We start from the raw sequence: 15,127 nt of genomic DNA on the forward strand, positions 1-15,127 counted from the left end.
ACAACAAAAGGACAAACAAACTAAAAAAATTCACTCACTACTCTTGAACTTTAAAAGGGATATGGAGTGTTATTTATTTTATTAGTCTACTTTATTACATTTCAGTACCTGAAAACTATTAGATCTCACCTGCCTGAAGAGCACTGTTTATTTCATTTGTATCTTTGATGTATTGTATTTACGGTTTATTATATGATGTATTGTTGGTGCTATTGCTTGTAATGTGATTGTTTGTTCTTATTTTATTACTGACTGTTTACTTGTCTTTAAAAATGTAGGCTATTCAATTTATATTAGTTAAGCTAGTAGTTTTAGCTGTGCTAGAGAAATTGGAATAGTGGATTGTGAATTTTCTCTAGTATCTAAAATTTGTGTCTTAACTGCCTATTTTTGTGTCAAGGCTGGTAAAAATATTTTTGGACTGTACATTTTAATTCACCGGCTATTGGCAGGTGTGGCAAAAATTTTGTTTTAGGCCCTAGGCACATAACATCATATTCTTTCACAGTCTGGATTGATTTCGATGCTAAAAAACATTGTTACCAAAAGTCCTTCTCAATCCTCACCTCTCTATGGATATCTACAATGGGCAAAAAAGCCTTTACATGAACAAGCTTGTTTTGTAAGCTCTCCTGACAAAGAGATCTTAAACTTTTATAGCACAATATTTACAATTAGACAACACCAGCCTTAATGGAATCTAGTCTGCCATTAAATGTTAAATCAGTCAGTCATGAAATTAAAACAGGAGAACACATGGGGGGAAAGACAGGAAGATGCAACATTACCACCTCCACTCAGTTCTCAGGGAAAGACAAGATAAGCCTTGCTTTAAATGAAACAAAAAATTTTGAAATGATAATCACAGTCTCTATAATTACCCTAAAGACATTGCTGGATGCTGATAAGTAAATGCAGCCTTTATGTATACAAATTTTATGTATGTGTCCAATCAAAAACAGAGATGGAGGAGTAGCTCAATTAAGATTCTGCCCGTCTAATTCAGAAATGTTTATGAGTATAATGACACAATCGAGAGCTCATTAACATACAGCCCACCCACATTCACTCCTATTCAGTATTCAGCTACTTTGCTCGTCCTGCTGAAAGACAGTATAAACTACACAGGTTATTCAATCAGATGACATTGCGACAATCCATTTAATTCAAAAGGGTCATAAAGAAGGTGGAAATCGGTCATGTGACACTATACAAGACACCTCGACAAACAAGTGCAGAAGACTCTTTACAATAAGCTAAAATATGAATTTATAAATATAAGGTTTTTATTGCTAATTCATGTTAATTCATAACAGATTGGCTAATGTTAATTTATATATCCCAAATAAAATGAAGATTAATAAATTATGTATTGTTCATTGTTATATACCTTATGCATTACTAAATTACTTTAAAGAGGGAAACAAATCTTAGTGTGAGTGCAAAAATAAAGAGCTTAAGACCAAACTCCTATAAGACATGCCTGTCAATATTATTGAATTTGACTGTTTTCATGCACTCAAGCACACCAAGCTGTCAAAAGCTGCTCCAAACAAGTCAAATTCTAAAAACGGGTCATGATGTGTCAGGAGTGTGTTCAGCCCACTGGAAAAGTGACTGTTACTTGGAGTGCTAGAGAGTTCATAGAAAGAGTTAGAGTTTATAGACAACTTTCTAAGCAATATATCTACTGTAATGACACATGTAATGGAAAATTCAGGGTTCAATACAAGTTCAAAGTTGAGCTACTGACAGATTTTGTTGTATAAAAACAAAGAGAGAGAGAGAGAGAGAGAGAGAGAGAGAGAGAGAGAGAGAGAGAGAGAGAGAGAGAGAGAGAGAGAGAGAGAGAGAGAGAGAGAGAGAGAGAGAGAGAGAGAGAGAGACAGAGTGAGAGTGAGAGTGAGAGAAAGAGAAAGAGGGATCTGGCATTTTGTGTTATCAGCTGTACGCGAGTTGCGCGTCGGTGCGGCTCCAAAGCACATACCAAAATAATACAACTAATAATTTAAAGATAAAAGTTAATTCAAAATATTAATAAATACTGTAATAGTATATAAATCCTGGAACAACACTGGTGGCATTACCACTCATTAAGCAATGTTACTGTTTGTAGTGATCAAACTTATGCTAGAAATGTTGTTGGATCGATCTTGTACTGAATCCTGGTACTTTTGTGGTGAACTATACTATCTGAATAGTTATTGTTCTTGCTTTTACATTTAGCACTGTCACATTTAATTGCCAGAACAGAATTAACTATTGATTAATCATGAATACAAATGAACCCCAGCAATATTCTCAACAAATGATTTTATAACTCAGCAAAGCAAAAACTACTACAACTAGACAGAAAGGGACTCAATCTGTACTGTGAATCGATATATATGTTAATTTAACAAAGTACAGACAACAAGGGATTGTTTAATCCCAATCCATCAAAAGTGTCATAGGAATAAAACATGTCTGCGTTCATACATCCCTTACAAAAATACATTTATTGGCTGATCACTTTCCGCTGCAAAGTGCTTTTTCAAGAATACTTGAGAACTGTACAGTGGCACCAAAATAGCAGCGTTACAAAGAGAACCAATAAAACATTTAGCAGGAGGCTATGCAAGTACGAGTGCAGATATAAAAATAGAACAAAAACACAAAATATGCCAGTTATCTGTATCAGCCCTGTATCAGACCTATCCTATTGAGTTATTAGCGTAAGGTCTTTATCCGCGCAGACACAACAAAGCGACAACCACATGTTTGATACTCAGCTGTCAGTTTTCCTTAGAATAAAAGCATGATCAGTATCAGCTCATCAGTCAAATCAGTAAACCTTCACATTATGTGCTTTCAGAAAACAAGCACGTCTGAGGCTGTGAACAATGACAAAGAAGGACAGAGTCGCTTACCTCTTCGGCTGTCCATGACGTATGTCTCAATAATGGCACTCTTTTTACAGATGTCATCGGCCATCGAGGCACAGCTGACCTCCAAGTGTTTCACCTGAACAGAGAGCGCAGAGATAAGATCTGCAATAAACTGCCAGGCGCCACAACCGCACAAAAGTGTGATAAACCTGACACGAAAGCACAGGTGTGGACACTGTGATCACTGCCTGCTAGGGTTCATTTTCATACAGTTTTTGGTTTTAGACTTAGAAATTGCCCTTTAAATTTAGTCAATATCATGTGATATTTAATCCTTTTAGTCAATTTAAGAATCAATTAATTTCAAAATTGAAAAAGCATATTATTTTAGCAATATAATACACGCCCGATGAAGGTCATGAGACTGAAACATTGCTAATAAAAAGTTTTTGATATCTTCTGCAAGTATCGATAGTGTGCGTGATCTCCTTTAACTTTTCACATTGCTTAGTTAAAATGAGCTAAAGCAACACAATTTCTATACATTTTGGCCAAACTTAATTTGATTGTGTTCAATAAACTTAAATATATGTGAAATTGAAATTTACTTAATGCGTTTGTGTTGAGATTACATTAATGATTTGTGTTACTTTAACTGAAACTTGGTGGGCTTGTTTTACATATGGCTAAATCAAGAGAGAGTAAATGTTATTTTATATGTAAAAGTGTTATTTTATGTATTTTTGAGCCAGATGAGAAAAAGGGGAGACTTGATAGTGTGTAATAGCGTTTAATGTTCAATTGTTTTGGAATTATTAGAACTTTTTTAAATGACCATTGTGGAGAAGAGTGGAGCATTTGCTTAGGCTTTGGACTGATACAGGTAGTGTCATTACTGCTTTGCTGAAGGAGCTTTTAATATTTAGCATTTAAGATGCTAATGTGTGCTATTATTAGCTAAAGTTTGTCAACTAGCTAGTGCAGTACTATAAATCAATTGTGTGACATTAAAATATATGAAATTGAATGCCTGAATCATGTCAGGGAGCCAATTAAAATTCACTTTGAGACCTAATTGGGTCACTTAAAATGACTTAATTCCATGATCTTGAAGTTGCATTAACAAATTATGTTTGTTTAACTTGATTGATTCATGCGGGACCGATGTACAAGATTAAATCATGTAAATCCAACACACTTTTTTTCAGTGTAGTTTACAATAAAATTCTATTAAGATAATTTGTCCCAAATTCAAACCAAACTTGAAACATTACAGTGGAAAAGTCTGGGGTAAGTCAGATTTTTTTATGTTTTTGAAATAAGTTTCTTATGGCTCGTTTCAACTGAGCGGTACGGTACAGTGCAGTACGATTCGGGACGGTAAACCCTGATCTGGCTTGCGTTTCCACCACCAACAGCACCCTTGATAGGTGTGGTGTATGCCAGAAAGTAGCGATCAACGGCATTCTCGCATGAAGAAGAAAGCGACATAGTAAACAACAATGGAGGACATACAGCAATCTTGTTCTTGCTTCTCAGAATGTGGCTTTTTGTCACAAGACCAAAAAAACGGTTGCAACGGTATTAAACTGTATATAAAAATATGGGGTCTCGTGTTGTCATCCCCTTGTAGCACGCAAGAGGCGATTCTCTGTCAACCAATCAACGGTTTGGAATTTTAGTACCATTCACAACTTCTCAAAAAACAGTTTTTCAATTTTCAGGATTATTTGATAAAAACAGCATTTATTTGAAATGTTTTTTTAAAAGTACTTACTGTCACTTTCAATAAATGTATTGCATCCTTGCTGAATAAAAAAAAAAAAAAAAAAAAAAAAAAAAATATATATATTATTTTTTTAATGTGAAACTTTTGAACGGTAGTGCAATTCTTTTTTTAAATGTTTAAAGGTCCCGTTTTTCGTGTTTTTTTGAAGCTTTGATTGTGTTTACAGTGTGCAATATAACATGTGTTAATGTTTCATGTGTAAAAAAACACAGTATTTTTCACACAATTTACTTATCTGTATACCGCTGTTTTCACTGTCCTCAAAACGGCCTGAGAATTTCCTCGTTCTATGAAGTCCCTCCTTCAGAAATACGTATCGAGTTCTGATTGTGCCAGCGGTTCCCGTGTTGTGATTCGACAGCAGCTTAGCACACGTTGCCCGAGAAGGTCACGCCTCTTACCATAACGGGGAGATGAACGCGCTCAAACTACAGCCCCTGAAGGCCAAACAAAGGTGATTTGACTCCTGGATGAAAATAACAGCGTCTGACATGGCGACAAACGCAACTGAACCGAACCGAACGCAACACTCCCTCTTCTCCACGAGGGAGCAACAAGACCACGCCCCCTTTTTCGCGTATTCTTGTGGGCGGAGGTTAGTCAACAAACTGCTCTACTGACGTAATTAAAGCAGGAAATACCAGGATGTAGTCCAAACCGGCCGTTCGCTGTAGGCTTTGAAAGGGAACTTCTGTTAAATAAAATATCTCGCTTGGCATTGAACTTTGAGCTTTATAATTTTACAGGTATTATTTATGCTCTAACAGCAACATTACACACTAACTAAAGTTTGAAAAATGGGGTCACGAAGAACAGGACCTTTAAAATAAATAAATTAATTTAATATTTAAACGTATCAAACAGATTTATCAATGTCATACATGTCCTTAAAAAACATACTTAAACCACTTATATATATTTTTTATTTGACAGAAACCAATTTTCTTAGGTTTAAAAAAAAACATCCTATGAGGCATATTGTGAAATCCAGATGGTTTAATATGACCGGCATTGACATGTTTGGGCCAACAGAGTCTCTTTGAAGCAGAAAGGGTGATGTAACTTGTCATAGCCCTAACTACATATTTCCATTCCAATAGTTACTAACCAAGACCGATCGATTAAAATGTGAAAACATCAATACCTGCATGCATATTTCATGATCCAAAGACACAATTCAGCACTTACAGCTCCCCGTGGAGCAAAGAGCAGAACTGTCCGAGTGAAGGCTTTGTGAAGGACTGCAAACCTGGGCAGTTCCATGTGAGTTAAACTTTTCCTAGTAACATGAGACTGCAATGATTGGTTAAAACATCATACCTTCTCCTCCAGCATCCACTTCTCCTGCTGGACCTCGGCGAGTCTCTGGAAGAGCTCACCGACCTCGTCATCTGAAAGGTCAGCAGGTCGCTGGGACTGAGGGCTACTGGTGTTGGACTGTGGAAAGAGAAACAAAACTTTACCAAAACATCTTCATTACTTAAAGACAGGGCTCTGAACCGGTTCAGGGAATGGAAACAAATGAAAACAACAGGAACATACACAAAAACAAAATTAAGCTGAATCGTTCTGAACAGAAAGGCTTATTTGAATTTACCATTAACCAATTATTATTATTAGTTATTTTATAATTCTGTTTAATATTTCAATTTGGCAGTCATGAATTCAAACAGTATGGTCTATGCAAATGTGACATTGAAGTATCCAACGTGAATGAAACGCCAGCGCTCAGTTGTCAAGTTATCATAGGTAAGTCGCAATGGCAATGCACAAGCATTAGCTTTTGGATCTCAGAAGTTTCTTCCAAGGATATGTCAGTCACCAACCATTAGAGCATTACATTTAAGTGAAAATGAATGGCAGGTAATATCTAGTGTGGTGTGTTTTTGAAACCAGAGGAAATTGCAAGTCAGTGTCGGATCGCTACTATTCAGGAAATGAAAAAAAGTATTTTTAAAAATAATTAAACACCATGTTGTCAAATGTAGTATTGTGGCTTTATGTATGGTCAGACACATGTCATTATATTATGCACATATTACCAAAATCAAGCTTAAATGGAGGTATGAGGATTTTCACCAGAGAATGTCAGAGATTTGTGTTTTGTCAGTCATTAGTCAGTAAGTGCATTGCATTATGTTTTCATGAACTTACAGGTTACAAAGTGTATTGTAGCTATGTGGGCCCTCGGTCTTTCCTGTCGTTTAATACATTTGGCCAGAAGACAGCAAATACTAGACTATGGGCCAGATTTACTAACAGCTTGCACCAGTGCAAACCCTCTTTTGGCATTAAAAACTACTGTCAAGATTTACTAAAGACAGGCAGTGATACATTTTCCTTTCAGGCGCAAAATTTATGGGAGTGGAGTATTTAAATGAATCGTGCAAGGTGATTTACTAAGGTTTGCGCACATCAATTTACTAGCGTTTGCGCCATTATTTACCACCCCAAAAAAAATCTTAAAACCAGGCGCTAAATCCGGCTGTGTCTGTGTTCATTAATTTGCACATTGTCAGTAGATCACGCGCAGAACTGTCCACTCCCATCGGCACTTTTATGGAATTGAGCTCTCTTGCTAATTTGCCCTGTTTAGTATATCTGGCTCTAAGACACTCTTCTCCGCCCCTCAAATACATAAAACATTAGCCTTTACAAACATTGTGTTTGTTGAGTAAAGGAAACACAGTACTTACCCAAAGAACCAGTTCTTTATACCCTTGCACTACAAATAAGCAGAGACCATCTCCAAAATGTGTGCAGAACTTCATTCATAATTGAGGAGGGTGGAGCATCTGTAGGGGGTTTTACTGACAGTATAGACCCAAAAAGTTTAAAAAAATAATGTTATTAACCAGTATTTTTTTTTTTTAATAATCAAACTGTCTCTGCTTAGAGATATGCCGAAAAGACAATTTTTGGATAATGTTTTGACTGTCCATACAATCAAAGTCAATGGTGTCCAAAACAATGTTCACTGTATTGACAAAATGTCTTGTTATATGTTCCAAAGAAAATAGAAAGTCACCAGTGTTGTTACTGTTAATTAAAACTTAAAATATATTTTATTATATTTTTGGTAACTGAAATAAAACTGAAACAAAAATAAAATATAAAATGTTTTATAAAATTAAAATAAGAAATGTTGAATTACCAACTAACAAAAAATAAACTGAAATTAAAATGAAAATATCAATATAGATTGTGAATAAATTGTGTATATTATATATATATATATATATATATAATTAAAATAACACTGAACATTATGCAGGTTTGGAATGAAATTATGACCGAATTTGAATGATCTCTTTAACTTCAGGCTTTTTCTTTTTTTTTTTGAGAAAGACGGTCTGTAATTTAACACCGTGTCATTCAACGTCACATGAAAGTCACAGGAAGGAATTCCACCAGTCTCGATCCTGTGGTTATATTCTGTCCCTCAGTTTGTTTCAGGGCGTTTCAAGGAGCTGGAGACGATCCAAACAAATGAAGGTCTGCTTGTCCCTTGTGTGTACTATTTTCATCCCAGGAGTCTCATTTTCCCTCTGGCTTAAAAAATGATATTCCTTTACTAAAGGAAGATGACAACTCTTTAAACATCTCAGACATGACTGATAATATGCATTATGTTTCAAATTGATGGCATAAAACAGGAGTTTTGACATGTTGTTCTTTGATAAACGCTTTTGAAAGTCAACTAGATGATTTATGAATGAGGCATCATTCATGTCTGTATAGCACAAATGGCGAGGGATGAGTTGCATGCTGCAAGTTTAAAAATTCGTTTTAGGGGTCTGTTGAAAGTCCCAGCCTTGGCAAACAGCAATATTTAGTCAAATGTACTTCAAAGTTTCTGTTTTTCTTAACTAAACCACACTCGCGTCCCTTAAGATGGTTCAGCATGTCATGACAACCATTCTTTTCTCCCCTGTTTATTCACAGGCACAGTATATTTATGGAATTTACACTGTTCGGGGGTTTATTAATAGCTTCTGGAGGACAGAAATGCAATGGACAGAAAAGCTCCTGGGAGCTGGAGAAAAGAAAGCATCAACTGTGGCGACAGTACTAGCAAGGGTCGTTGGCCCCCAGTGGGCGGCTCTACCTTATTGGTGCTTGGAGCTGATGCGCCGTCTTTCATGATCTCTCTGTAGCTGAAGGAGGAAATGCTACTGCTGTCACCCGTCTGCTGCGTACGACTCGGGGAACTGATCTCAGACAACACCAGCTCCTCCAAACCTGCAAATACATACATGATGCAAAAAATGAATATTTTTAGAGCATAAATCACTAAGCGCTGCAGGTTAGCTAGATAATGGCGGCTAGATAATGGCATCACTTACTATCAGGATGAGACTATGCAAAGTGAAAACACTTAAATGCACAGACAAGGATATAACTGTAAGATATGTTATGAAGTGAGGAAAACTGGTATCAAATGCATTAAACAGCACAAGTCCTTTTAAACTACACCCACCTAAAGGATTATTAGGAACACCTGTTCAATTTCTCATTAATGCAATTATCTAATCAACCAATCACATGGCAGTTGCTTCAATGCATTTAGGGGTGTGGTCCTGGTCAAGACAATCTCCTGAACTCCAAACTGAATGTCAGAATGGGAAAGAAAGGTGATTTAAGCAATTTTGAGCGTGGCATGGTTGTTGGTACCAGACGGGCCGGTCTGAATATTTCACAATCTGCTCAGTTACTGGGATTTTCACGCACAACCATTTCTAGGGTTTACAAAGAATGGTGTGAAAAGGGAAAAACATACAGTATGTGGCAGTCCTGTGGGCGAAAATGCCTTGTTGATGCTAGAGGTCAGGAGAATGGGCCGACTGATTCAAGCTGATAGAAGAGCAACTTTGACTGAAATAACCACTCGTTACAACCGAGGTATGCAGCAAAGCATTTGTGAAGCCACAACACGCACAACCTTGAGGCGGATGGGCTACAACAGCAGAAGACCCCACCGGGTACCACTCATCTCCACTACAAATAGGAAAAAGAGGCTACAATTTGCACGAGCTCACTGAAATGCGACAGTTGAAGACTGGAAAAATGTTGCCTGGTCTGATGAGTCTCGATTTCTGTTGAGACATTCAGATGGTAGAGTCAGAATTTGGTGTAAACAGAATGAGAACATGGATCCATCATGCCTTGTTACCACTGTGCAGGCTGGTGGTGGTGGTGTAATGGTGTGGGGGATGTTTTCTTGGGATCGTTTAAATGCTACGGCCTACCTGAGCATTGTTTCTAACCATGTCCATCCCTTTATGACCACCATGTCCCCATCCTCTGATGGCTACTTCCAGGAGGATAATGCACCGTCACAAAGCTTGAATCATTTCAAATTGGTTTCTTGAACATGACAATGAGTTCACTGAACTAAAATGGCCCCCACAGTCACCAGATATCAACCCAATAGAGCATCTTTGGGATGTGGTGGAACGGGAGCTTCGTGCCCTGGATGTGCATCCCACAAATCTCCATCGACTGCAAGATGCTCTCCTATCAATATGGGCCAACATTTCTAAAGAATGCTTTCAGCACCTTGTTGAATCAATGCCACGTAGAATTAAGGCAGTTCTGAAGGCGAAAGGGGGTCAAACACAGTATTAGTATGGTGTTCCTAATAATCCTTTAGGTGAGTGTATATGTTAATTAGTTATTTTGAAGCACTTAATATAAAGCATGTCTCATGTTAAGGACAACTTGAATTATGCACCTTTCTCTAGCAGCCCACTCTATTTTCTTGGTTATTATTCAAATGGTATGGTCTCATCCTATATCTTCTTTGTTAGAAAATATATCGATATACAACCCAGTCGTATGTTACTACTAAATAGCAGGTTCCAGATAAGGTAACTGCTATTATGATCAACAACTAGCTATTGCAAGGCAATTATTAGTTAGCGGCAATATCAGCACAAATTACATTCACAATCTACAGAGAGTAAGTGAAAACTACTGAGTACTCTACACTAGAGATAAGCATGCTAACATACAGGCTATTCAGCAGAATGTCATCCATTAATACCTGCACTCACGGACAGAGAATCTACAAGGTAAACAATTCACAAAAGTTAGACGTCATCCGTTTTATGTAACATTTAATCACAGAATGTATGGAAATACACTATCGTTCAAAAGTTTGGGGTCAGCAATTAATAGAACGTGTTACTTTTATTCAGCAAGGACAAACTAAACGGATCAAACGTGACAGTAAAGACATTTATAACGTTACAAAATATTTCAATTAAATCCTGTACTTCAGAACTTCCTACTCAAATCCTGAAAAAAGTAGTTTCCATAAAAAAATGATGCAGCTGTCAACAATGATGAGAAGAAATGTTTCTTGAGCAGCAAATGAGCATATTAAAATGATATCTGAAGGATCATGTGACACTGAAGACTGGAGTAATGATGCTGAAAATTCAGCTTTGACATCACAGGAACAAATTACATTGAAATAAAAAACAGATATTTTAATCTCTCATAATATTTCACAATGTTACCGGTGTATTTTTGATCAAATAAATGCAGCCTTGGTGAGCATAAGAAACGTCTTATCAACCCCAAACTTTTTAACGGTAGTGTATATACAAGTTCTGTTCCAAAAACGAGTGAGCTGCCTACCTAGACAGACTTTTAAGACATCATCCAACATGAAGGCCATTTAAAAAAAGTTATCATATACCTTGGTTTACAGAGCAGGCAATGACCTGTATCACTGCCTTCTGCTGAGCTCAGGGGGAAAAAATTCAAGAAAATATAAATAAATCTACTTTTATAACATTATACCAAAATTTTCAACCATTACGTGTGTGCTATACATTTTCAGAGTATGACATTTTTTGCAAAATGCCAAGTCAGCCTCTATTGGAATCAATTGAGAGTTAAATCTCTTTTGAGTTTACATTTTAGTTGGGATGCTGCCATAGAAGACAGCAAGCTCACTAGGTATTGGAACAGAGCTATAAATAGAAGACAACAATACAATCTATATGTATAGTGTCAAGTTGTTCCCTTTTTTCACCCACAGATTGGGCCACTCAACCAAAACGCATGCCAATACTTTTTTTTTGAGAATGTGTGTGTGGACATTCAGACCCTTTTGGACATTTGACAAAGATAAAGCTCCCTACTTTAAAATGTCTGATTCTAAACTTTCTGTACCGCAACATTAAACATTTAGTGTACTGTAAATTATAAATGGCTCAAAAGAGGAGTGCCCTGGCACTGCCAACAATCTACAGAGAGCAAATGCACATATACATGGATCTGTAGCACATTTTTAGAGGGACTCCATCAAATATTTACATCACTCGCCTCTCCCTCCTTGTTGTGTGTGGGGTCCGTCCCCACAGGAGATTAAGTTTTTTTAAGGGAACAAACGAACGAATGTACCCTGAAAAGTTTATATTAAGTTGGGACACTGTATTGATTTTGGTTCAGCGTTTGACCATTGGATTATTGAGTCCAAACTGCTGAAGACGCACCTTTTTCGTCAACACTTGACCCATTAATACTAACACTCACTATTCGATATCTAATTAAAGAAAAGAAAAGACTTGCTACGAGTACTGTGCTGGACTAACTGGGACTAGTCACAGCACTAGAATATTGTTGCCCTATTGTTGGTTAGATTGCTTATATTGCTCTCCTCATTTGTAAGTCACTTTGGATAAAAACGTCTGCAAAATGATGAAATGTAAATAATTATAAACACCATAGGGCTATGATGTTATGGCATGCACTCATGTCCTGTTAAAATTACAGTAATTATGAGTTTCCAAGTAGTAAATCCTCCCTTTTAATTCACAATTAGCAAAATAAAAGTTCTCAAGACCACATTAAAAACATGTTTTCTGTGACGTCAACATCGATTACGTTTACATACAACATCTTAATGTGAATATAATGAGATTTAGGGCCTAAAATTAAAATCGGTGTTGGCGAATATATGAAACCGTGTCAATCGCCAGTAAAATATTTATGAATTCTAACAATGTAATGTTGTGAAAATATGAACAAAATGTGAACAATATTATTCAGGCTAGTACTTTTAGCTGTGTATCAAAATGGGAAAAAATAGAGTGAAATTTCCACTGGTATCTAAAAAGTTGGAGTCATAAATGTTTTTGCAAAAACGGGTATCATGGCTGGTAATTATATATTTTTTAAACCCGGTAAAGGTATGCAAGTGCGGCAAAAAGTTGATTTTAGGCTCTGCGTACAACACAGATGCCGCTGTCATGAGCAGATTTGTAAATCTAGTGATAAAGAAGGCATCACATGATGTCAACATTGTGTGACATGAATATAATGCAGTATATTGATGGTCGAAAAACATTGAAATGTAGACATTTTAGACACGTCACGTATGAATTAATTCATAGAAATGTGTTTTGCATTTGACTAAGTAGATTAAAACAGTGGCCAGTAACACACCTAGTGTATGTAAGTTCATCACTTGTGCTGTGCAATAGTGTAGTGTTTCCCAACCTTTTTTCAGTCATGGCACCCTTTGAAAATGTTCTCCATTTTGTGGCACCCCCTTGCATACATTACGCTAGGGGTGTAACGGTACAGATTGCTCACGGTTCGGTTTGTATCACGGTTTTAGGTTCACAGTTTCGGTACGGTTCAGTATTTACTATGTTCAGGGAAAAAAGGACTACTGTCAAATTAAAATAAAGAAAATAATAAGAACAAATATTTTAAATACAAGCAGCAGCGCAAATCAATACTATTGAGCAAAGATAGACCTACTAATAAAATAAACTATGCTTTTCAGGTTTTTCAGGTACGTCTAACATCCGTTTTCAGGTACAGAAATTGATCAAATGTAAAATAACATTACATATTTGACTGTATAAATGAAAGATTAATCCTATTAAACTTACAAAAGCTATTCAATCAAGAGCAGTGAGTGATGTCCTTGTCTTTTGTTGTTTGACATTAAACAGACAGCAGTAATGGCTACTGCCCCTTTAAGACCTAATATGCGCCGTCTTTCTCGACTGTATAAAGTTTACTTAAGGCTATGTCTGCTAGAATACTCATCAAGATGGACATGTTGACATACTTTCGTGTGAGTTTGTCCATTCAAGAGAAAGACTTGAAAGAGAACTCAATATTTGCCCGCTGTGAGACGTGTGCGCGCTTTCGGATGAGTGCACTGAGACACATTTTCTCACAGCGCGCGCAACTTCTCATTCGCGTTTTCTGGCACTACACCTGGGTGATGACGGCGAAAATGACTGGTCATATTTGAACATACGGCAGCACTCGCATGCTTCGAACAAAGTTTACAAAGAGAGAATTATTTGAAAAATGTGAGGAAAACAAAAAAGCACCCCGGTTGGGAAACTCTGCAATAGGGTATGTGAATAAAGGGGTTTGGCAATAATCATAATAATAAAGCAAATAATCAGAAAAATGAAGACTGCATGTAAATGGGAGAGAAGAGGTTTACTCATAACATCTTACTGCAATTAAATCCTTACTCTGATTATTGGAAATCACATTATTGGGGCACATGTAAACAAAGTCTCAATATGTACAGTAAAAAGTGCTAATATACATATAAAATTGACATGACTTGATTTCATATAAAACAGTCAGCTAAAGTCAACAAAAACTGTTTTCAAACCCCATTTTACTCCTGTATTGATTAAATAAAAAAGAAACGGGGCGAGAGAATGTTATTCTTCAGGAATTTATCTGATTGTCTAAAGTGAGTGTTACACACCAGAATGGAACCAAAAATCTCCATGATATGCAATAACACCACTGTAATGTGAAAGAAAAACGACATTAATGTAATTTGCCTTCTTGGAAAAAACTATTTATAGCCAATGAGCCGAGGCAGGAAAGTGAACTGCTCAACATCCCAGAGGAACTTGATGCAAGAACAAAGCGGACAGGCTCTTTATAATTCATCTGAGGTGGAAAGAACACACTTTGGGTTTGTCTCATTTATAGCGATTTGCAGTAGGGGTGGAGCGGTCTTCATCTGCTGCCTTATTTATGCACAGCGCCGCATATTTACTTACCTGCTTTACATTTTTCATTCATGTCATCCATGTGTGACGAAACAGCGACTGCAGAGCCCATCGCAGTTTAAATTAGGGCTGCAAAAACTAGTCGATAAAATCAACAATAATCAATAATGAAAATCATCGTCAACGATTCTCATTATCGATTAGTCGAGTCTGCCCTTTCACCAGTCGCGATATTCCACCAATAACGCATTTCTATGGACAAAATTAAAGAAATAGTGGATGCAGGAAAGGTACATGATCCAAGTGCCCAAAACATGATCATTCTTTATTTTAAACTTCAAGCGAATGCATTAGCGTTTAACATACCCTGCACTTTGACAAATGTGTGTGAGTCCTCAGTGCAAAACGTTAATTTTACATGTTATATCAACAGATTGATCTATATAGAGAACAGT

General features: G+C 36.7%; 1 protein-coding gene across 4 annotated transcripts in view; it reads right to left on the reverse strand.

The window, feature by feature from the left end:
* Nucleotides 1-15,127, reverse strand: part of gripap1 (GRIP1 associated protein 1) — a 74,010-nt gene that overhangs the window by 22,940 nt on the left and 35,943 nt on the right. For 2 of the 4 annotated variants that reach the window (XM_079827995.1, XM_079827993.1), the window contains 4 exons: nt 10,703-10,723; nt 8,765-8,898; nt 5,977-6,093; nt 2,910-3,003 (listed from right to left, as the gene is read on the reverse strand). In XM_079827995.1, the coding sequence (XP_079684121.1) occupies nt 2,910-3,003; nt 5,977-6,093; nt 8,765-8,898; nt 10,703-10,723 (366 nt within the window). The remainder of the gene's footprint in view (nt 1-2,909; nt 3,004-5,976; nt 6,094-8,764; nt 8,899-10,702; nt 10,724-15,127) is intronic. The other 2 variants (XM_079827996.1, XM_079827994.1) reach the window with 1 other exon arrangement.

The sequence above is a fragment of the Gobio gobio genome (assembly GCF_949357685.1).
Source record: "Gobio gobio genome assembly, chromosome: 10".
NCBI classification, from domain to species: Eukaryota; Metazoa; Chordata; class Actinopteri; order Cypriniformes; family Gobionidae; genus Gobio; species Gobio gobio.